At 45.9% G+C, this 25,730-nt stretch overlaps 1 protein-coding gene across 1 annotated transcript in view; it reads left to right on the top strand.

Annotated features, from left to right (window-relative positions):
- Positions 1–25,730, top strand: part of T265_14544 (hypothetical protein) — a gene marked incomplete at both ends in the record, with an annotated part of 38,702 nt that overhangs the window by 10,049 nt on the left and 2,923 nt on the right. Inside the window, 6 exons of the mRNA XM_009174140.1 lie at positions 9,156–9,405; positions 14,731–15,126; positions 16,437–16,562; positions 20,846–20,985; positions 23,001–23,507; positions 24,854–25,614. Of these exons, the coding sequence (XP_009172404.1) occupies positions 9,156–9,405; positions 14,731–15,126; positions 16,437–16,562; positions 20,846–20,985; positions 23,001–23,507; positions 24,854–25,614 (2,180 nt within the window). The remainder of the gene's footprint in view (positions 1–9,155; positions 9,406–14,730; positions 15,127–16,436; positions 16,563–20,845; positions 20,986–23,000; positions 23,508–24,853; positions 25,615–25,730) is intronic.

Below are 25,730 nucleotides of genomic sequence, written 5' to 3'. Positions count from 1 at the left end.
CTGAACTTGGTCCAATGCTGACGCACGCGGTCTGGCTTTAGTACGAGGCAGCGACGTGCTGCATATTGCGGAGGCGTTGTCTGTCCTTGATCAACGCTGACTCGCGCTGTCTGGCTTTGATGCAATGCTGTAACGCGCTGCATATTGAAGGGGCGTTGTCTGTCTGGTCAAAACCCAGCGGAGCTGAGAGTCTGCGTAGATTCCGGGCATTCAGTGGTTGCTTTCAGGAAGCCTGACCTTCCTGATATAGGTGTAGGCACCTCGGAATGATTGTGGTAAGCTAGCACTAAGTCCATTCCATGTCCACTTTTACTCTTTTCTTTACAATAAGGCTTTCAAATAAATCATGGTAAAGCATCGATGCTGAACACTGATGTCATGCTGTGGATGATGATGATGATCCGAGCTACAAATATTCCACCCAATCACTGTTTGCCCTTGTCTGGGTCGTGGTACTGGATCTGTATGATCCCGTCCATTCGGTCGTCCAGAATTTCAGCGGTGTATGAAGCACTGACGAAAATTGACTATCCTTACATAGGTTTTCCGTACTTTACGGATGCACAGTACGGACCTTTTGTGTCCAAGCTCAGCCGCGCAGCGCCCCTGCAGGTCGACTTGTCATCCAGTCTACCAATAACCAAGGCGGCATTTACTAATCGATAGCGCTTCACGTGACTGCCTCACCGACATGATTTTGTTTATTAATAACCCAACTAGCTTTAACTAGGTGGTATAATGGAATTGATTGCCTCTGTGACTCGGAGTTCAAATCCGTTTCGCTTAACTGAAGGTAATGTTCCCTGGTCGAAACAAATACTGGTTGATCTTCTCTTCACACTGAAATACTTTATTTGTGATGCTTTGGAGTTGCCGACACTTGTTTATTTTACGGGGTAGGTTTCGTTAGGAATGCCTATTTGGGATCGCAGTAACAACGCTGATGCGTTGTTCGAGGTCGTTTGGAATCACGTGGCCTGTTAGATTGGACCTGGAGCAACTACTCGTGTATTGTAGTATAACCTAAAAAAACAGGAACATATGACTAGTGCGTTATGAATATATATGTGTCGCGATATCTCGAATATCATAGCGACTGAAACATGAGACGGCCTGGTCCAGCACATTCAGTTACCTGGAAACGTCACAGACGAAAGATTCAGCTGGGTTCCAGCTGAGTCTCTCGCGAAACCAAATTTGTTTGCAAATGAGTGTATTTTATTTCGAGAAGCTAACTTCTTGTGTGTGGCCGTTGTCAGGTCCTCTTAAGGTGTATTGTGAGCCTAGGATCCATAAAACAAGTCTTTTTTGCGTGAAAAGTGTGCATAATTTCCAAGACAGGGACGCAGCCACTTCTGAAGTTGCCCATACAGTAATTCATACCCTGGTCTTCGGAATGAGACCGCTTGAGTGTAGTCACCGGTCCACTCATACTAGTTACTTGGGTTTACGACCGCTCCGATTGAATCATATGATGAGTGTGAGATTAGAAACAGGTTAATTATTGATATGTTCATACTTGATGATTTTTACTGTTTCTTCGAGAACAGAGATCACATAGAACCCGAATTTCTGATACATTCTGTGGGCTTGTCCAAAGTCGTTGGGAGGTGACGCACAGGTATCCATGAGTCGGGGTTGAATAGCGGCTTTTTGTCACAGCAGATCAGAAATCGACCGTAAGGATAGCAGAATACTTGGTCTGGTGGTAGTGTACTGCACGAACATGCGCGTGGTGGTGCAACCAGAGGACCCCGGGCAACCCCCACCCCAAGCTGAATAAACGGACATCACACATTGCTGCAGCGCCTAACACGTGAACGTGAAGACGATAGTCGATCCCTCAGTTCTCCATAAGGAAGATATCATGACATCTATTAGTGTTGTATAGAGTCCGCTTATTGCACCTTTGAGTGGTTACTGCGATTGCTGACGAGTGAATACGGAGACGACTGAAGTGCAAGCGGAGGTAGTATTCTTCTTGTATGCGAGGCTCAGTCTATCTCGTCAGAAAATCTTACTCCATACGGCACTTTCTTCCAGCGCGTGTCTGTTTCTGAGCAGAGCCTTCTCAAAGTGCGTTCAGTGTTTTAACCCAGTTTCAGGGTGAACAGAATACAGTTTGATACTGATTCGATGTCTTCTCTTCTAGTGTCTTCTCACTAGTGTTGATCATTCAGGTATCACCACTTATTTCGCTTGAATCAGCGTGCAACTTTGTGTGCGATAGCATGTCATGTGACTGTGCAGTAGAACAGGTCGATGCAGCCTACCCCGCAGATTTTTTCTTTTGTGGACGGAAAACTAGATACGGCATGTGTCTGGCGAATACCGCACGATAGTTCCTCATAAAACCCATACAACTGGAGATCCCATTCCTGATGACCACATGCTATGATAGAACTTTCTGATTCTTGGAAATTTTTGCATTCAAGACTAATCCTCTCAACGAATGGAACATGGTAGTAACGTCAGATTCCCCAAGATTATCCCAGAGTACCCGAAGTCTACCTCCACTAATCGCTGATCAGACGGCCTTGGACCGAGGTTAGTCAGTGCCCTTAAAGTGCAGTGCGAGGCCGTTGTACTTGCGCACACCCGCTTGTTAGCAATAAGGCTAGTTTGCTTCTTGTCGGGAGTCTTTTTCCAGCACCAGGCACTGGAGGGGCGACAGCAGTCAGATACAACAGCACGTATTCGCACTCCAACCCATCTTCGAATTAAACTCCTTTTTGTTCCATACTTTCCGATGGATCATCGGTGACATTGGTATTTGTTCTTTTCGGTATCCTAATCGGTGGTTTGTCTCGCCTATGGAGACTTCAGGAAGCAACACGAAACCAGTCATCTTTTGTTCATACATTGAATGTGTAATTGATGTCCGCCACTTGTATTTGGATTTTGAAGGCCAGGAAGTTCAGATACGGATTGCTCAGGACTTGAGGGAATTGGAATAACATTTTCGAAGAGGACGTCAACTGAAAAAAATGAGAAGGATAGTATAAGATGGGTCACTGACAGCCAGTGAGTGCTCCTACTTTTAACGGTCCTCACATCTATTTTTATCTTGTTCCAAGTTGTCAGCTGTGCTTCCTTTGTCTGATGTCATTGTAAGAATTGACACACTAAACAAAGTGAACTGCTGATTCACTCTTTTCGGTCGCCGACGGATTGGAGCTCCCCATTTGGATGTAGAAAACTGATCACAGGCAATTTCACACTGTTGACCATGGTTCCGTGGGGTCGCCGATCCATGTTATGCAATTAGAGAATAGGTTTTGTTTTAACCAGCTAGTGACATCGAGGTAATCTGACCGGCTGGGTCAGATTGTTTCCCCTAACTATCTACCTCCAACGGTCACGACCTAGCCTTCAGGCAGAATAACACTCCTCGTTTATCACAGCGGGCCGCTGTTGTGGATATCCTGCAATTAGGAAACGATTTGTAGACAAGCTGCTTAATCCTCTCCCGTGTACACCACACACCACAGTTTCAGAGCCATCGTCCGCCAGATGATTATGTTGGTCAGTCCGGGCTGGGCACTCAAGCATGACGGTGGTTTTGCAACCCATGTCCGCCAGATGGTGACCGGTTTACATCTTTTAGGCTAATTTTGGATCTTATTATGTTGGTCAGTCCGGGCTGGGTACTCAAGCATGACGGTGGTTTTGCAACCCATTCTGTCGTTACGGAAATGAAAAAAGACAACAATGTGTATCGGACTTTCCTCCTAGGTTTTCGGCCTGGCGTGTAATGTATGTGTTAACAAATGTGTGTGCCTGTTTGTTGGCCCGAATGGACACTTCCAAGAAAAAGTTCACCTGGTCTCCCTCAGCACAACAGCTGAGAGAACCAAGCCGGCCCGAATAGAGCATCAACACCTACCCACCATCAGCAACCAAAATCCAGCGCGAGATTTCAATCCTGAAGAGCGACAAGGCACCTGGCCCGGATGGTCTACACCCCGCGCTCTTCAAAGAAAGTGGCGAGGTCCTGGTGAACAGTCTGACAGCCATACTACAGAAGATTTCGAACGAAAACAATACCAGCCGAATGGTGCTCTTCGACTGTCGTCCCAGTTTTCAACGGGGAGCATTAACGTCATGCGAAAACCATCGTGGTACCAGCCTGGTATCCGTCGCATCTATGGTTCTCTCTGGCATTATTTTGCGCAGATTGTTGGATTATCGGGAGCGACAGATTCTTGAGAGTCAAGCTGGGTTTCACCCCGGTCGAGGACGAATCGACTATATCTTCACCTTGGGACACATCCTTGAACAGTGCCACTCTTTCAGACATTGCTTGTTGGTCGTTTTTCTGAATTTGAAGGCTGCCTCTGATTCTGTCGATCGTCAGCAACTTTGGCAGTGTCTGGCGATCAAAGGTATCCCTTCTAAATTCCTCTTCCTTATGAGGGCACTGTATGCGAGCTCCTGTGGACGCGTGCGAGTATACGGGAAGCCCTCGTCTGAGTTCACTACATCCAGTGATGTAAGACAAGGCTGTCCTCTTTCCCCTTTCCTCTTCAACTTTGTTATTGATATGCTGCTTGAAATGCCTGTGCCTGCCTCTGAAACATCGGGAGTCGAAATGCTCCCGGGACGTTCCCTTACAGACATTGAGTATACGGACGATATTGCTCTCCTTGGTTCAAATCCTTCCCAAATACAAACGATTTTAAATAACCTAGATGACTCTGCTGCACGCGCTTCACACTTGCAAAGTGTAAAGTGCTGCGCCTATTTAACCATTTAATGTACCTTTAAGCTTCACGGTACTTCCCCTTGTTACGTATCCATTTGAAGGACTAAGCCCTATTCATCTGAAGTTGAGTTAGTCATGGTCGTGATTGATTACCTGCAGGTTACCCTTTGGTCGTTGCACAACTGTGCAGTAGTTCCAGGTAATAGTTCAGTTACCGAAAAGCCAACAAAATTATGTGGGTCTTGGTTGCGATCACTTTGTTCATGTAGTGCGAATTTCGGACGTCGTAGAATTGTCCAGTCACACACCTCAAGTTTTGTCTTTTTCTAAGGACGTCCTGTACTTCTTCAGGAATTCCGTCTGCTACTCCGCGCATTGTTGCTGCTACTGGTCTTCCGCCTTTTTTGCAACCATTCTGCTTGTGTGAGTTCCGTCGTTCTTGCCGCTGCGCCGGATTGCGAAGTGAAGATAAAGCTACCGGCATACAGCTGACTTTGACTGAATTATATCGGATTACATGAATGGAAGTCCGCCCGATGAACAGACACTATTCAACCGGATATAATAATCGTTAAGATGCGTATGACGTGAAGAGAACACAGGATTAATCGGTACACGTGCGCACATTTCAGCCTCATTCTAAGTAGATATAGAGTCTTTTTACTCGTCATGACATTTAGGGAGCAACTTAAAGTGATCTATGAATAAATTAACACATCCATACTCTACTTTCGTTCTTCTAGTTCCACTTTATTTCGATTTCATTCGGATAGTCAAACCGGAGTGGGCACCCGTTAAACCTTCATGCTCTGATTGGTGGGTAGTTCTTGCCCTACGCATTCTCCTCCTATTCCCTTTAGTTTTCCACCGCATCACTCAGTGCGATATGATGGTTGAAACGTTTGAAACGTGTGCTATGAATGAACTCCGCTTCGAAGCACAACATTGGATTAGCTCTACTAATACATCTTAGTGTTCTGTTCATCTGGAAGTTCGATAACGTTTCCCCTGCCCCAACTAATCTACCCGGAAGGTTAGAATTCTTGAGCATCCGAACTGTTTCGCTGATTTTGGTGGAAACCGAAATTAATCTTACGTGGTGAATAGGATTTGTATTCACGAGGAGACATGACGAATACACAAATATCCCTGATAAGTGCGGTGCCCATTTTGATCGCTCATGCCTATAGGTAGCGTGTTAGTGTTATTTTCACTTAGCGTCCAAGAAAGAGGAAACGTAGACGATTGTCACAGGTTCGTTCTCAATGACAGCAGCTACCCGTTCTTCCATTATACACTTTAAATAATTCAACCGCGGGAAGGCTTCCTCGCATCACTAATCTTTTCCCGTTTTTGTCACTGGAATTTGACGGAATGGCCACCTAAATTATGGTCCGATGAGGAACTTGTAAGAATCGTCTAGTTACCATTAAACTGACCTTTTCTTGTCCCTCCCTAGTTACCGCATTGCATGAACCGTATCTGCAGTCCAGTGACAATGGATCGCTTAACACAGTGCTTGATTAGACCGCAGATATTTCTGTCCATTCTTGGACTGCAACGTACCGTCATCGGAACCGTTATCACAAATGACATTTTGATGTATCTTCTCCATGCGAGGACGAGTTACCTTGATAGCTCACAATGAATTGGTCGAGTCGAATGTCGTGCTTCGTAGTATGTTTGCTCTCGCCATCCTACAAAGTTAGTTTAAACTCAAGTCGGGTTCTGGACGGTGACGTCACTAACTTAGCGATTGACCTTTCACCATGCTTATTCATCTCAGCTTGTTGTGATTTCCAAACAGTGGAATTATTCTTGTTGGTTCCTGCAACCAGTCACTCATAGTATTGTTTGCGGCCCCTTCGAAATGGCAAATTGGAGAGTAACATTTTGGAGTTCATATTTTGGTTAAAGTTGGTATTGGAATAACATGGACATGTTCTTGTTTTCATTCTTCACCACTGGTGAAGACAGGTATTGCGTAGCACTGGTTTCGGACACAAGTGCAGCCATTTGTCACTTTTGTTTACCCATAAGCTGATTCGCTACACCCAGGCAAAGCGATTTGTAAGCATCCATTGAAGCCTTACAGTGGTGCTTGTGGCTTGCCAGTTTTAATCCACGAATAGCATCAACTTTGCGCAAAAATTTCACTCCATGGGTGTTGGCGGCGAACATAAAATCGTTGATGTCTTAGCTCGAACCCCGATCCACAGGTCCGAGTCCCTTCGTCGTTCTTAATCTGTGCGTTACCAATCTGGCACGCACCATCAGCGCGTGTTGGCTTGCGCACGTTCGGCATACTATGTGCCAGCCGCACCACGCGTGAACGCGCGTCTCACGATCGAACAGATTTGACAATGGCGCTGGAAAGCCTTGTCTGTCTGCGTTTTCACACCCACGCAATTTTATGTCATCATCCAATCATCTTTTAGTGGATTGTGAGCGCTCTGCATTGCTCCACCACTTTGCCACACGTGCGCACACAATGCGCGTGCCTTCTTTTCTCGCGATTCAGCGACAGGTAGACAGGCACGCCGTGTTGGGTGTGTCTGTCCTCATGGGTATGCGTCGGCTGGCGAAGGTCAAATCTCGGATTAGAACGAGACCCAATATAATGTATCGATCGCTCGGGATTGAGAAACAGACTGACTGCCCCGATGGCCCCAAGTTGCGACTAGCCTAACTGTCCTGGTTATCGATTTGCATCGAACCTCCACGTGACCACTTTGCGGTCTGATCGGCTGCATTTTCGCCACGATAGATTGAACGGGTTCTCGGGCACATCGTCTTGACGGGAGGATTCAGAGTTAACCCCTGGTCTTCTGGAACGCTGTATTTTGTTTTTTTTGGAGCGGTTGCCAGCTCACTTGTTCAAGAGCAATCCGGTCTTCTGGAACGCTGTATTTTTTTTGAGTTTTTTTGGACGGTTGCCAGCTCACTTGTTCAAGAGCAATCCGCGTCCGCCCCAGCCACCGACCTCACTCCACTGCGGTTTTTTCACCTCTTGGGTGTACTGCGAGTTTGCAGTTCGCTGCTCGCTTCATGAGCAATGCCGGCGACCAAATTTGCAACCACCGAATATTAAACGAGTAGCACATGTATTTTCATAGTTCGTGATTGCGTCGCAATGATTATTTCTACACCGTGAGGACGTTTAAAACACAAGTCTTTACTTCACCGTTTGGCAGATACGAAACGAGCGACTAACGAATTCCATGTAGTAGGAGAACAATCACCATGGGGCTACATCTCAGTAGTTTATCCCGGAACTACATGGAATGTGCGATTGTGGGATCATTTCTTTCGGTCTAGTTAATTGTAGTTTCTCGTTGGAGTGTGCAATTGTGGGATCATTTCTTTCGGTCTAGTTAATTGTAGTTTCCCGTTTCATCAATTACATTTGTGACTCAGGCAGACAACGTTTCTCAATGAATGTTTGGTTACTTGGCGAAAACTGTGTAGAGCTTTCAATTAAGTGGGGCGTTGCCATCCGAGTCATTTCGTATGATTCCGTCCTTTTGAGAGGTTTCATATCGATCGAATCAGTCAGTGGCCAGCGCGACTATTTGCAGGCACTCACCAAATACTTTCACCTGCACACTTATTTGGTTTTACCGGGAGACTGCTTAATTCAGCGTAGTCTCTCGTGTACAGTAGTCTTCACGAGGTAACCTAGTGTTTCAGTTGGTACGATATTGTAGTTCATTTTCTAGACGCACTATTGATCACAAAGTTGCTGAAGACTTTTCAAAAGTCAACACCCTGTTTCCCCGTCCACGGGGATCATCAGGGAGGCGGACTTGACCAATTTTGGTCCAAGTGGAACATAAGGTTGGCAGAAAATTGCGAACCGTGCCTATGTGATGAGCCCCAAGAATGGTGAAACCGGTCGTTGGCTGCCGAGGAGTTTGTAGCAACTTTACGTCTACATCCAGAGATGTTTCAGATGTGTCTCCTTCTGGTTCTAAACGGTACGCGTTTTTAACCATCCAGATGATCGGGTTTACCTAATTGTGCGTCACTCAGGCCGACCTGATGCTAACCTGAGGGACGGTGAATTAAACCAGTGTTGAGATTGGTTGGATGGCGTCTTTGGCTAATACCACAAGCCGCTTACAGGTTGTTACTAAGCGCATAGCTGTGTTCTTCGTGCACCTTTCCCAATCGTGTAAAGTTCGGTTTTCAGAAACCACATATATCCAATGTGCACTGTCCTGTCTTTTTCAAGAGCACGAAAGTGGAACGCTAGCGAGCACAAGTTTGTGTTCAGTTTTAGTTACAACCTCTATTTGACTCGTCTGTGCTCCCCTCCACGCACTATCTCCCGTGGCTGTTTTTTTTTTCGGGAGAACTTTGCGTGAATCCTGCTGCTCCCGATACCTATGCTCTGTTTCATATCGATGCTGGACTTGTGACTCATCTGGTTCTTTGGTCCTTTCAACAGGCAACCCGGACCTGAATGGCGTGTCATTCTTCGGCTAGGTTGGGCCACAAATGACTTCTATGTTCCCTCGACCGTATCACCGGAACAACGAACCCGTGTTTTCCGCGCCCTGACGATGGAATCTCTCCCAAGGTGCTTGAATGTTCGGGTGGCTGGTCGAGTGGTACAACTTCCTGATCCAATCTTTCATGGTGGCCAAGCACAACGTTTGGGCAAGCGATTACGTCTGTCCATTGATATCACGGATAAGGTGAGCAAGCTGATATGGATTATCAGCCTAAGGTATGCTTGCCAGATGGACCAAGAGCTTATAGCGTGGATTTACTGACCGGAAGGTCCGTGGTACGAATCCGACATCTGCCTCTCGACTTCCCCTGTCTAGGCTTGGGCGACCTGGCAATATCCCAGCCCTCGTGCTTCCTTTGGGTGGCATGGCAGTTTGGCACCGAAAGAGTGCCACAGATGAATGATTCATTTATTTTTATTTTATGTTTGGTATCACCTCATACTGTTTTTGGCTGGTCTATGACAAAACCACTTTGAGTGTCCCGCTATTTTAGGCATAGAATATAAAGAGGGCAAGGTCTAACATCCCAGTTTCATAAGAGAAACTACTTCCTGTATGCTGAGCTTATCTCATGTAACTGGAAAAGCCAACTTCTTACATCTTTTTTGATAAGCTCGTAAGTTTTGATGCACTCGACCGAAGCTCATCTTGAACTACGTGTCGTCCTATGATTCTAGAGGAAGGCTTGTCATGCTACAGATTCCATCAAATACACAGGAAACTCGCAGTGACAGTAACTTTTCCTTTGTGTCTACACCCTCCCGATTCGCGATGGTGATATTACTAACATACTAAAACGGTTGGATCTATGGGGATTTCTGAATGTGGATCATATGTTGCAACGCTGCTTGCTTTGCGGTGGAGAATGGCTGATCTGGACTCTGCTGTTGTGTTTGAGCTATGATCGATGCCAGACATACCATCTGTTAATATGAAGGATGTTCCTGCAACTTAGTATGTGCTTTTGTTGACGTGAATTTTCCTACCTTCCAATAGCTTCTTCATTTCTGAATGATGGGAGTACATCGGCTCTGGAGACACGTTATAGTTTGGAGTATAGCTTGTTTGAACTAAACAGTTATATTTTGAAAAATCGTTCAGCTGTAGCACCCTTTCGGTGATTAACTGCCATGCCACCCGAAGGTTGCACGAGGGTAGGATACTGCCAGGTTGTCCAAGCCTAGATAGGGGAATTCGAGAGCCGGAGGTCACGTTCGAACCACGGACCTTCCGGTCAGTAAATTCGCGCTTTAGCCACTTGGGCCATCTCGTCCATGTTATGTTTGCGTCTGCCATAATTCAAGAGCTATCCCAGCGACTGCAATCTGCAACGTCCGCTGCATGTTGGAAAACGTCTGACGATAATCACCAGTTGAGCTCACCGAATTTTGGCCCTCATGGATAGAGTGCTTCCTATTTCTGACTGAGGGCCGCTTGATAGTACAGTAATCTCTCTGGCCCAAGACCATTTTTAAACGGCCTTATAGAGCTATCCTTCAGTTCCGAAATATGTCGAGAAGGTCCTATTCCTGAAGATCATTTTAGAACACCCGGAACCTACTGAGACCCTCAACTCCACTAAGCGTCGATCAGACAGATCTGGATCAAAGTCAGACAGTGCTCCCTCAATATATAATGTGAGTCCGTTGTGCTTTCAAACTCGCTTATTGCAATACAGCAGTCGTGTTGCTTATTGGGTGTCTTTTCCCGACACGAGGTACTGGAGCGGGGACAGCAGTCAGATATAACAATTCCTATGAAATACGACCTTACCACCTTACCAATTCCCTCGTTTCGTTCCAAGCCATACAATAAACCAGCCTACCCACTCTTATTCGTTCGATTTTGGCTCTTAGATGAGCAACGGTAAAAGCTGGAAATGGACGCCCATATAGGCAGCTCGCGATTAGGGTGTGGTTGGATTCCAGAAAGCCCAGCAATACGGGCGCTTTCATCATCATTTTGACCTGTCAAGTGGATGTGGAAAGATCGGTCATGTGTCCTCCAAGTGATCACGTTCGGGCTGTTGATCACTGAACTGTGCTTCCGCAAAGATTAATAACTTTCCATGCAAAACGTTACGGCTGTTCAGTGGTAACTTAGGTTGTGTGATGTTTCTCCAACGGGCAAGTGTCCGTGGAAACATTCCCGAATCAGCAAACAGTTGGTCACGTAATATTTTATACTACTTGTTCTGACACAAGCAGTGTCGAACGTACTGAAATTATCTTAGCTGTCGCCACGTCTGTGGTGCCCCTGAGATGATTGCGGCAAATACTGTGGAGCTAAGTGGGTTCATCGTAGTTCTCCGTAGTCCAAAGTCCTATGTGTGCACTGAACTGTAAGCTCTACTTCGCCGCAAAAAGTTAGTGTTCACTATCCACAACATGCTACTGATGTCTTGCAGCACATCAGTCTTCTTGCGGAATACATATACTTCTATGTGCCAGGGTGATCGACAGGACGCATCAACCTACTCATCTGGAACTGGATTCAGATCAGTTAACTGGATTTAATCTGATCTATTTGTTTTTCAGCTGTTTTTGGCAGAAATAGCTTCTTGGGTCAAGCTTATTCCTTTGTGATCGTCACGCTCACTGCGAGAGCTTTCTAAATGGGCACTGCTATCAGATCACTCCGGTTGACCGGGATGATCTCTCTAATCCAAACGCAAACAAATAAGTTGGGTCATCGCCTACGCGGGATTTCACCTCACTCTTCAAACAGAACCGATGGGCACCAACATCTCGGTGATGCTTGGGGGACAAAAGCCGTTCGTTTGTTTCCGAGGCCGTCACAGGTTCTAGGTTTACTGTTCTTGCGCATCGTGAACCCAACTGAGCAATTTCAAGTGGTCGTTTAAATTGTTGAAATTGTCTAGCCTAACGACTCAAGCGTCCTTCATCTCGAAATGTGGCCGAAACTTTTTTATTAGTGACTGTTCCGCTCACTATAGACCTTTTTGAACCAGTCACGATCTAAGTTGGAATAATTTTCTTTCGGTTTGTCTACCTCCCAACTTTCATGACCCACCATACATCTCGGTCTGGGCAGTTGCTTTTTTCATCTAACGTCGGACAGTCCGCCCTGGTCGCCTCGGTCAACCCATATTTTTACTCAAGTTCCTGTGCTTAGGTTATTAGTGCACAGTTGGCGATAGCCATAATACAAATCAGAAGGTGTATGTGTGCATTAATAGAAGTTTTTAGTATTTCTGTGACACGTATAAAAATAAATACAGTGCGAGAATGGGAGCAAGTCAAAAAGGGAACTTATCGTATATGAGAGTCCCTTGGTGGAAGTCCGGACGGCGGGAACGTGTTTTTCTCCGCAGTTAGACTGCTACACGTACTCCATGGTTGTCCGTGGTCTTGTGGAAAGGTTGACGTCCTGCTCCCTGCGCGCGCGCGAGTCTGTGTGTCTTGACTGGGTTCGGTTTGCCTTTATGTAGGTNGTAGGTCCCAGTGCGTATACGTGGGCGCGTCGGCACATGAGTGGCTGCTACGCTGACTAGGCGGTGCAGACAATCGATGTCCAATGAGTCAGCTTAACGCAACGTGTTTGTGCGTATGAGAAAATAGACAAGCCTCGCGATCCAGTGAGCGACTGAGTTGAACAGTCAAGTATGTGGGTGACTGGGTCCCTACAAGGTATAGTTTACTGCGCGGTCACGCAAACAAAACACCCAGCATCTTGCGGCGTTGAAGAAAGTACTTTCCATCGAGGGCGAGACTCGACTCAAGGAGATGTATTGGAGGGAAAAGTATTCGGTAGGTGGTTTTGGTAGGTTTGGTTCATAAAGAGGCCCGTTCAGGAAAAGCTTGCGAATCTTGCGCGCCATATAGCACCAATAAATTTATAGTGGAAGCTACTCACTCGAGCTCGAAATAGCTTGGTTGTTTTGCCGAGAACTTAGTGACCGCAAGGTCCGTGGGTCAGACCCAAGCTCATCATCTCAACTGCTCCTTTCCAGGCTTGGGCTCGAGTAGTATAGCTGCGCGTGACTCAAACGAAGCTTTTGAGTGCCTGATATCCGAGCAAGAGGGATTGTGTTACAGACTGACTTGAACTTTCATCTGTCGTTTCACTTACGTAAAAATTCGAAGATTTGCGTCCTGCTCATTTTCTGGGAGTCACAAGAAACCATTGGATAAAACGCTTGAAAACTAGAAACAATGACAAGACGGAGGGGACCCGGTCATCCCTGCGTCCGTATTGATATAGCCGCGAGATTAAGAACCCAAACCTACGAATGTCACGTGATGTGCAAATCAAAACCTTAGAACTCACTCGTCTCAATTCTGAATCTCGCCGATAGTTCTCCATCTGAACATTAAGCTTCCCCCTGTTAATGTTACCGTTCGATCACCCCTGGAGGTTGACATAAACCACTGATACACTCACGATATCTTCACAATGTCACGTGATGTGCACATCAAAACCTTAGAACTCACTCGTCTCAATTCTGAATCTCGCCGATAGTTCTCCATCTGAACATTAAGCTTCCCCCTGTTAATGTTACCGTTCGATCACCCCTGGAGGTTGACATAAACCACTGATACACTCACGATATCTTCACAATAGCTGTCAACAGGATGTCATGCACCTCGGTCATCAACTTTTGTATCGCCTGTGGTTGTCTCTGATGAAGATGATGATTACCGCCTATGCTCTTCGTTCGTTTCTGAACTCATCCATTCTTCTAAAGCGTATCGCGCAGCTGGTTTTCGTTCCTCGTTGTGTTTTTACACTTCATCTTTTTCGTCGGCGGTTTCGACCGGACTGATAGTCCCGGTCGCAGCTTACGTTTTGAACAGGCTTTTTGAGCCCTTCTGTTATGACCCTAACCACTTGTCGGCTCTGACTTTCTGCATGTTTCGGGCGCTACTGTTGATATTATCGTATTTAGGTCATAAAAGTAGTATGTTCCGTGGTGCATACAATGCGCATTTGTCACGTGTTGTGAGTGAACCAATGAGCAAGCGGTACAGTGTGAAATAGAAACTAATCGATGGAACACATTGATCTGCACGTAGTACAGTAAGCATAAATCACAAGCGCAGGTTATAGGACAGACCACATCGATGGTCGTCGAATGGTGAAAACTGCACAAGTAAAAATAACTGATACACAGCAGAACGAATCGCACAATGCTACTCACAACATTGCATCGCCTTTTCACCTTGTGGGGCGTTTTCAGACTGACTTTAACCCCGTCCCCCAGCAAATACACATGTGTTTCAAAGATCATATTACGGTCACCCTTACTGCTATATCTGCTCTTAGGGGAATGTCGTCCAGTTTCTATATAAGGGTTCTTTTATATACCTGACTCGATGGCTCTGCTAGTGGTGGTTTTATGTCCCCATAAATGTGCATGCTTTTATGGGTTGTTATAACTCCATTTCTCACAGAAGTTTCTCATCACTTTTGACCGCTATTTTATCGGTTCTCTACAATTGGCGGAGTCTCCTACTATCCTCACCTCCCCTCCGGAAATCCTTTCAGCTTCCTCTGAAACCAAACAACCCGGTTAGGAATCGTTTTGTCGACATCGAGTTGAACTGGCTACATGCTCCACTGGAGGACCAATCCGTAATGCTGTTGGATTTGGTAGCAACCGGTCAAATCAGCCCCCTATTATGTCATTTGATCGGTCTTCCTCTGATCCAGGTTACTCTGGATCGGGCTTACACTATCGCAGACCTTCGAACCACTTTTGACCGCAAGTATCCAGGAGGTGCTGTACTTGATGGGCGAGTTGTGGACGGTCTACATGGTCCGGACATAACTCCGTTGATGATGAACATGGATGGAAGTGCGTCTGAGATGAGAATTGGCGTTCATGGTGCGTATGATAATTGTATACCACCGGCAAGGTTTTTGTCAGCAGCTAGCGTAAAGGTGAGCTATTGTTGCTTAGTTCTGTGAAACAATGAGCTGATTAAATGGTACATATGTTTTTTGACGGACTTCAGACTGTCGACGCATTACAACTACCTATCATGAATTCCCGAAAGTCCGTCCCACTCTTCTGCGCCTACCAGCCACGTTTCTTTTCCACGATGGATTTTAGGCTGCCTACAGCAGACAAGCTTGTGTCTAGTTGGTGTTTATGTTTGGCAAATGCCACAGCTTTCCTGTATCCAAGAAGCAACTCTGTCTTTTATTAGTCTGCCGGGCTATACGTAGCTGCCTTAATGAGTGCATGTGTTTCGTAATCGTTCAGCTTGTCCGCAAGCATGAGTTTATGGTTTGATTCTATCAATTTTTGTCGTAGCAACTCGCACTTTGCTTGTTGTGAAACCTCAGGTGTGGTCGTTCTTCCTTTCACTGAATTGGGTGATTTGGTTGCGACCTTCTCGTCACTAACCAAGGTTGCATCATCAGTGCGTAGTAAGTTGGAGGCGTACTGTATTGCCCTGCTTCAGATTATATGTCCTGTTGATGCGGGAGGTGTGGCCTCTGATTATGGTAGGTCGTTTGGATGACGTTTGAGCATGACCCCCCCCCCCCCCGACTCGTTTCACGTTACCTTTAACCTGTTGACCCGTATAAGTTGGAGGCGTACTGTATTGCCCTGCTTCAGACTATATGTCTTGTTGATGCGGGAGGTGTGGCCTCTGATTATGGTAGGTCGTTTGGATGACGTTTGAGCATGACCACCCCCCCCGACTCGTTTCACGTTACCTTTGACCTGTTGACCCGTAGTTATCATTCTCCTCACCTGATTCGTTTGTTCCGCTTGAGTTGTCCGAATAAGTTGGCGATCGTTCGCTTGTAGTAGTATGTGGACCGATAATCCAATCACAATCACAGGCCACTCCGCATCAACAAAACATATAAACACAGGCACAACACTTCTCATTGCCTGACCACCGATGCACCGCCAACTCACTGCGGGCTGATAATGTCACCTCGATTGGTGACAAAACGTTTGTACAGCCATCGGACTTTCAAAACTCCCTTCTCTTGACCACGCTGAGGCTCCTCGTGTTCAACTGATAACGTTTCATTATATGCGTCACCGTGTAGTCCATAATAATGCGTCCCCGAAATCCGTTATTGGGAACGATATTCCCGTAAACCCCAATTGAAGTTTCGTCGCAACACTCACAAAAAGTCCAGATTTTTAAGGTTTACCTGATTGAATGTTTTGTTCACGTCATGAGTCGAGAGCTTATCGGTATCTTTTTTTCCAAACAAACGCACAGTCTGCCTTGAAATCCAAATTCGAAGCATCTGTAGATGAGGACTTGTGCATTGCAGATGAACACAACGAAATTGCGGAATATATTCCCATCTGTCTTCTTTGTCCACTAACTCGGACGCGAATCGAGGTGAGTTTCACACAGTCGTTTTATGTCATTCTGATTAGTATCTCTATCATATGACACAGAAGTCATTTTATCTATGACATATTCCCCACCGGTATCTGAAACCAAAGTAGATCAGACCGCATCGTCTTGTGAATTCTGGTCAATAACATCGGAACGAAAGTACACGCCTGGAGGGATGAGATGCTTCAGTGGTTAGAGCGCGAATTTACTGACCGGAAGATCCGTGGTTCGAATCCGACCTATGCCTCTCGACTTACCCTATCTAGGCTTGCGCAACCTGGCAGTAGCCTAGCCCTCGTGCCTCCTTCGGGTTGCATGACAGCTAAGCACCGAAAGGGTGTTGTAGCTGAACGATTATTTTCTTTTCATCCTTTTACACACCTGGAGTGAACTCTAACCACCAATCTCTTTTTATTTAGTTAGACTGCACATTTACGAACTCCTCTTTTCCTCTGTATCAACTTACGCTTACGCTAATGTCTTACGTCAATGTCTGCGGAATTTCCGCAGGGGAATGGTGGAACTGTCAGACATAAATTATTAGTCTATTAGGCATAGGTATGATGAATCGCATATGAAATTCAGGCACGCAGGCTCGAAATATGTCTATGCGAAAGTTGTCCATCTCCTGAACAAGTGTTCTTCAACCGAAACCTTTCAATCTAAATTGTTTTTTGCCAACTGAGTTGTCAATCGAAGTCACAACCCGTCTATGGTCACACAAGTAGTCGCCATAGAGGGTTCCTGAGCAGATCCAGTTATATTTTTCGTAAACATACTGCAAGACAATTCGTATATTCATCTTGTGAATGGACATTTGGGTACATTTTCACTGCGAAAGCCTCTTTGCAATTATCGAGGTTTTGTCTCCTGTTTGTGAAAATGACCCTCGTTACTGAAAAATTCAACCAATCGCCTTCCAGTCAGTGCGCCTATCCATGCGACACATTCTGGGACCCAATGAGCTTTCGTGGTGAGCACACTAGGTAACGATAAACGAGCTGTGCGGGTGACTGTTACTTTGCGGAGTTTTGTGGTTTGCTTCAAATGCCTTCATCTTGAGCCCTTGTTTAGAAATATCCGGCCGCAATAGCCCTGTTGTTGCTCGCCTAACAGACTGTCGGTCTCGTAATTGTAGAAATGCTATTGTTTCGTCTTTCAATACGATGCAGTGACGTGACTAGGCGTAAAATACTGTTATTGGAAAGCGTCTCTCATTGCCACAATCTCTTATACAACAGCTTACGTCCAGTTTACTTACAAGTTTACTTACTACGGTAGTTCGTAGTTGAGCGTCTCCAGTCCTCACTGTGTAGTCCACAGTCGTATCTTACAGACCACTCGCTCCCCCCACGCCCGGGACCGAATTTGAAACATTTAGGACTCGTCAATCAGCCGGTGAACACCCGGATCAATATTTGACACTGAATCGCTCCATCAGGTTACCTACGTACACAAACGTGTTCAAAGGTACGGAGCTGCTAAATGGACTAACGGAGAGTAAGACATCAACTCATGCGTAAAGTAGTCGTTTTATATGCATCGAGTGATCGTCCCCATCACTTGTAGACTGTGCTTAGCCTTTCCAACCGTATGTGTGCATGTTAGAACGTGTATCCCTCCGTCACCTGTTTTCTTCGACCCATGTCACTCTAGTGTTTCTCCCTCCAAAAGGCGGTTGAAATTGTGTTTTGCCGAAATCCTCACAGCCTATCCAACGATTTTGAGAAAAGCTTAAGCTCCCTTCTTCCGATATCCTACTTCAACTCAGCATGGAATGACGAATAGCAAGTTTACTGTATACACAGCCTTTAATTGAAACAAGCAAATGGTGTAATTCAGTTAGCCAAGGGCAAACGAAGATCCCCCTAATAAGGCGAACCGAATTTTTTGCTTAGTCGCGAGACGTATCACTATGAGGAAACGAGGTTGTTGACGGAACTGTCAGCGCTAGTAGTTAAATTCTGGCTTATATTTTTAGGTAGATAGCTCAAGTCAAATCACAGAAATATCAATGCACGATAAGGTGAATTTTCAGCATACGAAATTACGGTGATGTCATGTAGATCATTTATAGAGATGGACGTTCTCAATTTTGTTGGCGCTGGGGTTGCTTATCAAGCAAAAAGCCTTGATCGCAGGTGATTCTTCATCGAGTTATCGTCAAGGGGATTGTTGTATCTCTCCACGTTCCCTGATTCTACCGAGTGATGGTCGGAAGAAAAGAAGGCTGCCAGAAAAAAGCTGTAATAACGTATTATTCACTTGAGACCATGTTTGTTGGTCGAACTGTTTTCAACCGAACAGTGTCTCTTGCATGCCCACACCGGTTCTCGATCGGTTTTTTTCGTTGTCACGGTTTGTCTTGGGGCCCGTTAGCCGCACAATGCTCTTAGCTGCAAAACCTTCACAAGTGGAGCAAAACTTTTTGCGCCAAAATGTTGTATTTTGTCACATTTTTGCAGCTCACCAAATTTCATTTTCCACTGAAATAATCATACACATCTGAAGGAAAAGTCTGGTGGAATAACTTCCCAGCATCGCTGAGACCCCCCAGTATGTCTAAATCGGGCTCAAAAGTTTGGCTGGTACTCAACTCATTTGCCCGATTGCTTTAGTCCATCAGGGCACGTTATAGCTTTCGAAAATTCCATTCCATTGTGCAAATACTGAGCGCCGTCTGTGAGCCTGAGTCCGGGATGCACTTGTTGCCTTGGCCACCAGGTGAGCGTGAAATGCATGTGTACTTTCTTGACGTGGCCCCGGCACCTGATGAAATCAGACGTGGTCCAGACGCGTGGGCGTACTCTTACGGCATTGTTTCAACACATGATTGTTCTGCTGCGCAGTAGACTGATGCACGGCCATATTAGGGATGTCTGACGATATAGAGCCGAGCAGGGTTACACTACGAACAGACAACAATCTGAGTTTGGATTATGTTCTAGCAGTTGAATTTCTACCAAACATTGCAAGATGAGGTGTGTGAGCAAGTATCATCGTATTTGCTTACCAGCAACTCAACAAGTTCAACCTTTAAAATTTCAGTACACTTGGAAGCCTGGTTTGCTGACCCCGAGGAGTTCTGTAATGCCAGGGAACAATGCACCTCATGTGGGAGTATTTATGGAGTTGTGAATCTTGTAAAATTTTGTGCTATATCCTAAGTCTCTTTGAGTAATAGATAACTCGTCGGGCTTCTTTCAACATGAGGGAATCAGATGAGATTTCTGGATAATGTTCACCCAGTAACTTTATGATGCTTACTTCTAGAAGATGAACGTCAGTCACAAGTATAGAGTTACCGAGCCTCTCCTCATATGGCCTACTTGAAATCACTGAAGAACTGACTCGTTGCTTTTAAGAAGATTGAGGAACAGGCACGGCTACTGATACCCTTTCCTGCTCCAAGCATCGTCGGTGTACCCACTTTGAATTAGGGAATCGCGAATGACAGAAATATATGGGAATGATACGAAGAGGAAAGAAAAATGCAGATAACTCACATCCTTGGAATGCAACAACGTCAGCTGGAATATGCACGGATTTACGACCACTTAGTCTTGTAACTTGTGTCCGATCAGTAGAATAGTCCAGGGTCGACCTAAACAGATTCTGCTCGTTTGGTGTGTGATACAGCGTTTGTTTCTTTGTTAGTTTGTGTTCTTACGATCTATTTTTGCAATGCTCAAATGTCTTCTTTCCCAGTCAGTATCCCAGCCCTGTCGCTTGGCAGTGGTAGTGCTCGTGGCATGGCAGCTAGGCACAGAAAGGGTGTTACAGCTGAACGATTTCTTTATCTTTAATCTTTCTATAGTGATATTCGGCAATGTGAGGAGATTGAGGTTTTTTATTGGCGATTTCGTCCTGTAAGTGGAGCCAATCTATGCTGAAGTCCGGCAACCACTGTACATCCTTTTTGGTAATCATTAGCAATGCGCACCCTCAAGTTCCCAGCTAGTGGTTTCAACAACTAACCGTTCGGCCACGAGTTGCTGATTAGCAGCGTGTTTAGATAGATGATATTCCTTTTGTCGGTTTTTGTGCTATAGCTGGATTTGTAGCGCCGGATGTCGGCGCTAGAGCTTCGCCGTGTTGGTTCTTTTCGATGTATAGAATTTGGGTTTGTGAATTTAGCCCCAGTTTCAACTGCCGCTAAATCTGTTCGACTTAATTGTCACCGAGTCTGTACGGGTATTCCCCGAACGCCTCATTTCCACGAATGTCTCCCGCATCATTTGTTTTCCCGTTGATAGTCTCTCCGACCGTTTCCCATTTTCTAGCTTCCGGTACGCTCGGTTCGTTGCGAACATCTGCAGTGCTTCGATTTGACCTCTTACCTAACCATCAATCGCCGTCGCCCGCGTTGGACATGCCCGATCTGCAGCACACCTGCACCATTTCGCGATCTTCGGTTAGACGAGTAAGTGCTGGTTTTATGACTTCCTGTCTGTATCGGTTTTCGACTATATGCCACAAATACTGTGACCTGGTGTGGATCGTAAACTGTATACTTTACAATCGAGATTGTCCTTTGTGCGTGTCCAGGACAGGACCCCGATCGGGACACGCTCTCAAAGTTGACCGACACGGAGTCTTGCATAACTAGTTGATGTGGGCGGAGTGAAAACGGAGTCAGAACGATATTCTACCCTACTATGGTGGAAAATCCCATTAAAGCCACTACAACCCTCCTATATGGGTCATCTGAGTAGTGAAAACGGTACACACGCAGATCTGCCTCGCCGGTTTGAACGCAGATGACAGACGTAGGTGAAACCGGTGGTTGGGCCAAGTTTGTACGCACAATGGGCTCACCGATATCAAAATTACCACCGAATTGCTATGGAGTGGACCTGATTGAGAAAGTACAAGTCACATGCTTTCACATTTTCAGACCTGATCAATCGCCTCGATAGTGTATGGCCGAATTCAGACAGCTGAATTTTGCATTGTCACTTGACCGTGTTCTAGTGCGGCGCTTACATCGGTTGTGCTTTCGGGCGAACCTAGGTTTCAAGACCATCCTCATTGAATTTAAGGCTATCCAGTAGTTCATACTGTTGTTTTCGTTTGCGTAGGACCCCGAAGGCAATCCTCCCCGTGAGTTGTGTATTACACCGACAGGACAATCAGAGGCGTATTTCGTCAACTAGCTCTGTCGAAAAAGCTTTTCGCGACTTTCATTTGGGTGTTAGTCCACTTAGGTTCCCCCGAGCATTCACATTGCAGGTGGAAGCGTGCTAGGGAGGGTCAAACAATTACTTGGCAGCGAAGTATAAAAGCTATCACCAACAAACTCAGCTGCGCCGGTCACTACCGTCTTCCTGGATGGAGACCCCGAGACGGGTCACATCAATGGTTAGAGACATTGTTAGGCATGGCCTAGTCGTGCCCTAAATGGTGCTCTTGCGTCCAGGCTATTGCATAGCTACGTATAGCTCTCTTCCCAATCCCTCTACTTAAAAGTCCACTGACAGATATTTATTTACGCACCAGTTTATCAGCTCCCGCCTCCAATGCGCAGCTACCTATCTCACCTTTCAAATCATCGGTGTACGCAGCTGTGGCAGCTACAGCCACTGTAAAAGTACGCAGTTTTTACAGCTGATGATGATGATAATATGCAGATTAGACCTATGCAGCCGTTTCATGGAAAACGGATCACATCGTATTACAAGCCGCGTCGGACGATGAAAAACTGTACGACTCTCGCATTGACAATCTAACACCCTCCCGTTCCCCAACATGTGGCGCCGCACTGTCCCAACTCCCCAACAACTTTCATCTATCCTTTTAAGACTTCCTTCCTACTGAAGCACTGTACGTTAGTTTTTTTTGTCTCCTACTTATTCCCCTCTTGCACTAACCACGTGCCTGGTAATGCCTGATGCCCGGATGTCAGATTCACTACCGATCTTTGCCTTCCAGCTCACCATTTGTGATTTTTTGTGCTACTGATTTATATTTGAGTACTTACAATTTGGTCGTATCGAGATGTCACCGAGTTGCTGACGCAGCTACCGAAAGTTCACCATAAACCACTCAAACCCTGTATTCCCGAAATATCTCAGCTATATATTTGTTTACACTAGCGTTTTCCACTGTTGTGCTGGCTCCCATGATGATTGTCAAGCCCGGCGTTTGCTCGCGAGGTCACAGTTGTACACAAGAAACTGGTAGACATCTTAAAATGGAGACGTAGAACCGGACCCAGTTCTTGAAATCGATCTACTATGAAACACATATCGTCCGTTGTTCCGACGTGGTTTGTTTCGATCTGTGTGAAATAGTACTTCCCAACTCCCAGCATTGCACATTCGTGAGGCAAGCACACTTCGGGTTAAATACAAGACGTTACCTTTGCTATGCATTCCATGAGACTACCTAATTTCTCACTATAAACACGCCGGTTTTTGTTTGTTCTCCATTTTCCAGACTGTTTCTCTCCATTTTGGAAGATTTGCGAAGTGCGTCGGCGACGTTTGTACATGTTGATCCTAATGGTGACTGGCGCCCAGCTCCCGAAGAAGGTGCAGATAGTCAACCGACTACTACCACAAGCGCTCAGGCTCCCCAGTCCACTCCTATCTCTCCACCTCTGCTGAGTGGTCCTAATCTTTCACCAGTATCTCCTGTGCATCCTGAAGTCACTGCGCCTACTGTTAATGATAGTTCACCTAAAGCCTCGGAACTTCCTACCCGCATGAGGCCTGAACTCACATCAGAACAGTCGGCGGCTGCAATAACTCCTTGCATCACCGTTACGGCTCCCGTTGAAAAGGATGTTGAAGTGATCATTTTGAGCGACGACGATGATGATGATGACACCCTGAGTCCGCCTCGCATTGCACCGCAACCGCTCGTGAGTCCCACAAAAAGTGACAGCGTAGAGCCAGCCACCGCCAATGGTTCCCGTCCGCCGAAGCACGCGGTTCAAAACAGGTGTGTTTTTAATCCACATCCCAACAAGGCAACTAGAAATCTAGTATTTGCTTTTTCAACAGAGACCCCACTCAAGGAATGTGTCTCGAACCAAAGGCTGCGATGGTTTGATAATGTACGGCTCAAGAAATCTATGAAATGTCCGGTTAAGGCCTGTGCGACTCGCTTCCCAGAATTGGATCCTCGTAATGTTTTTGCGCATGGTTGGAGACGCTGCTTCATAAGACTGATAATCTATGTCAATGGTGTCCTTGTTGCCGGTGTCTGTACAGATTGCCTGAATGAATGTCTGGAGGTGTTTCTGATAGGCTAGAGCTATATTTCTTCTTGCCGGTGTTGTACAGATTGCCTGAATGAATGTCTGGAGGTGTTTCTGATAGGCTAGAGCTATATTTCTTCCCTATTCACTTTTATTCTTCACAACAAAGCTTTCACATAAATTATAGATGCACTTGGGATTGGAAATGAGCCCAACGGGAACTAGTTGTTCACTATGATCACCTTACTGAGTTATCGGGGAAATTTTTGAAGCTATTTCACTGGCAATTCAGCTTTGAAAATAAAGTCACTCGATATGGCTGCGACATGCTTCTAAGACTTCACTGTTTTTTGACGAGACTCACTAAGTGCCCTGTTCTAATGCCCTGCCGAGTACGGCCAAATGGTCGAAGGACGTGTGTGAGCTTGTAGAAATTGTTAGGATGAACTCGTAGTTGACTGTGGTATCGAGACGGCTTCTACTATGGACTGCTGTTTGAAGACACCGATTTCGGTGTATTTTTTGGGGACTCCTCAGACGCTTTAACCCTTCTCTTAAGTTGGCCGCCTGAGAGTAACAGCCGAATTTTTTTCGGTGACAAATGTTGAAACCCTGGGCAGTGCGTGTACGAACCTCACTGGGAGGCCATCCAGATTCATTTGGTTGTTCGAATAGTCGGAAAACGGAGACATTTGGTTGGATTTTTGTAGCTGGATTAGAATACCCCGTGTATGATTTCGCCTGAAGTATTATCGGAAATCCCAACGGACGTATAAGACACAGGAGACAGCATTCTGTTTAGTTTTCCGTTTTGATTCCCTGGTACCGGGGGAAAGGGACTTTATGGCCTCCTTCGAGGGTGCTTGCTCCATACGATCGCTCTTCCAATAACCCAGTTTCAAAGGTAATCCATTTTCCCTACTCCTTACCTCGTGTCTATTAGATCAGCCGCTGTTCTTATTTGGCAGTAGGACCTTTTCCCGTAATTGAGAGATGGTTGGATACTTGTGGTTCGTCAATTCATAGAATCGCATCATGAATTTACTCCCCTCTCCCGCGTTTTCTTCTATCGATCACTTTATGACAGAGCGCCTTCTGCAGGTGAAAAAAGTAACTCGACCACAATCCAGATCGATTTGACCAATGATGATTCAGATGAATCAATGGATGTTTCAAGGTCAGTCAAGAGAACAACCCCTTCAGCGCCAGATATAGCGATGAAAGCTGGTCTTCACTCCAGCTGTAAACCTTCCGCTGCAAGTCGTCTCAGTTCACCATCTGGTCTGTTGGACGACGAACAACTCAAAAGCAACCCGCTCATCGTGATTTCTCCTCTAACCCATCCGTTGAACGGTTTGGATTCTCCATTGTGTAGCGGTACTTCAGAAGCACTGACGCCGAGTGGTTCCAGTTCCACTGATCTAGAGAAACAGCTTCCACAACCGTCCAAGACCATCTCTTCACATTTGAGTCGCACATGGGCCGAGGATCTTGCGAAGTCAACCACTAACTTGAGTGATGGAGATGCGTCCTATCGTCACCTTTTTGATAAGTTTGGTTCGTCCGAGCATCAAGGGAGTAGCAAACATTCTGAAAACCGTTCACGTAAATCAAACACTACTCAGCAGCCTCGCACAAGAACTGATTCCGGTGGAAGTACAAAGTCGCAGTGTTCTTTAAGCACGGAAAAACCCCAGACCTCATTATCTGCTGCACCACCATTACCCAGTAACACACGATCTTCCAGAACTGAATCGTCCCGAATCCGCCCCGTTGCATCGTACTTGGAAAACCCATCAGATGATGTGGATTGTGTTCCAGGTCTTCATCTCTCCGATATGTCAGATGGTCAGTTCCACTGTCTCGATTGGATTTACTAAGACCACAATAACGTTTGTCGTTATGTCGTTTAACCCAACCTCTGCATCTCGACTTCTCCTCTCTAGGCTAGGGCAGTACCTCAG

The sequence above is a fragment of the Opisthorchis viverrini genome (genome assembly GCF_000715545.1).
Source record: "Opisthorchis viverrini unplaced genomic scaffold opera_v5_212, whole genome shotgun sequence".
Taxonomy (NCBI): domain Eukaryota; kingdom Metazoa; phylum Platyhelminthes; class Trematoda; order Opisthorchiida; family Opisthorchiidae; genus Opisthorchis; species Opisthorchis viverrini.
This window is presented reverse-complemented; position numbering and strand designations above follow the sequence as displayed.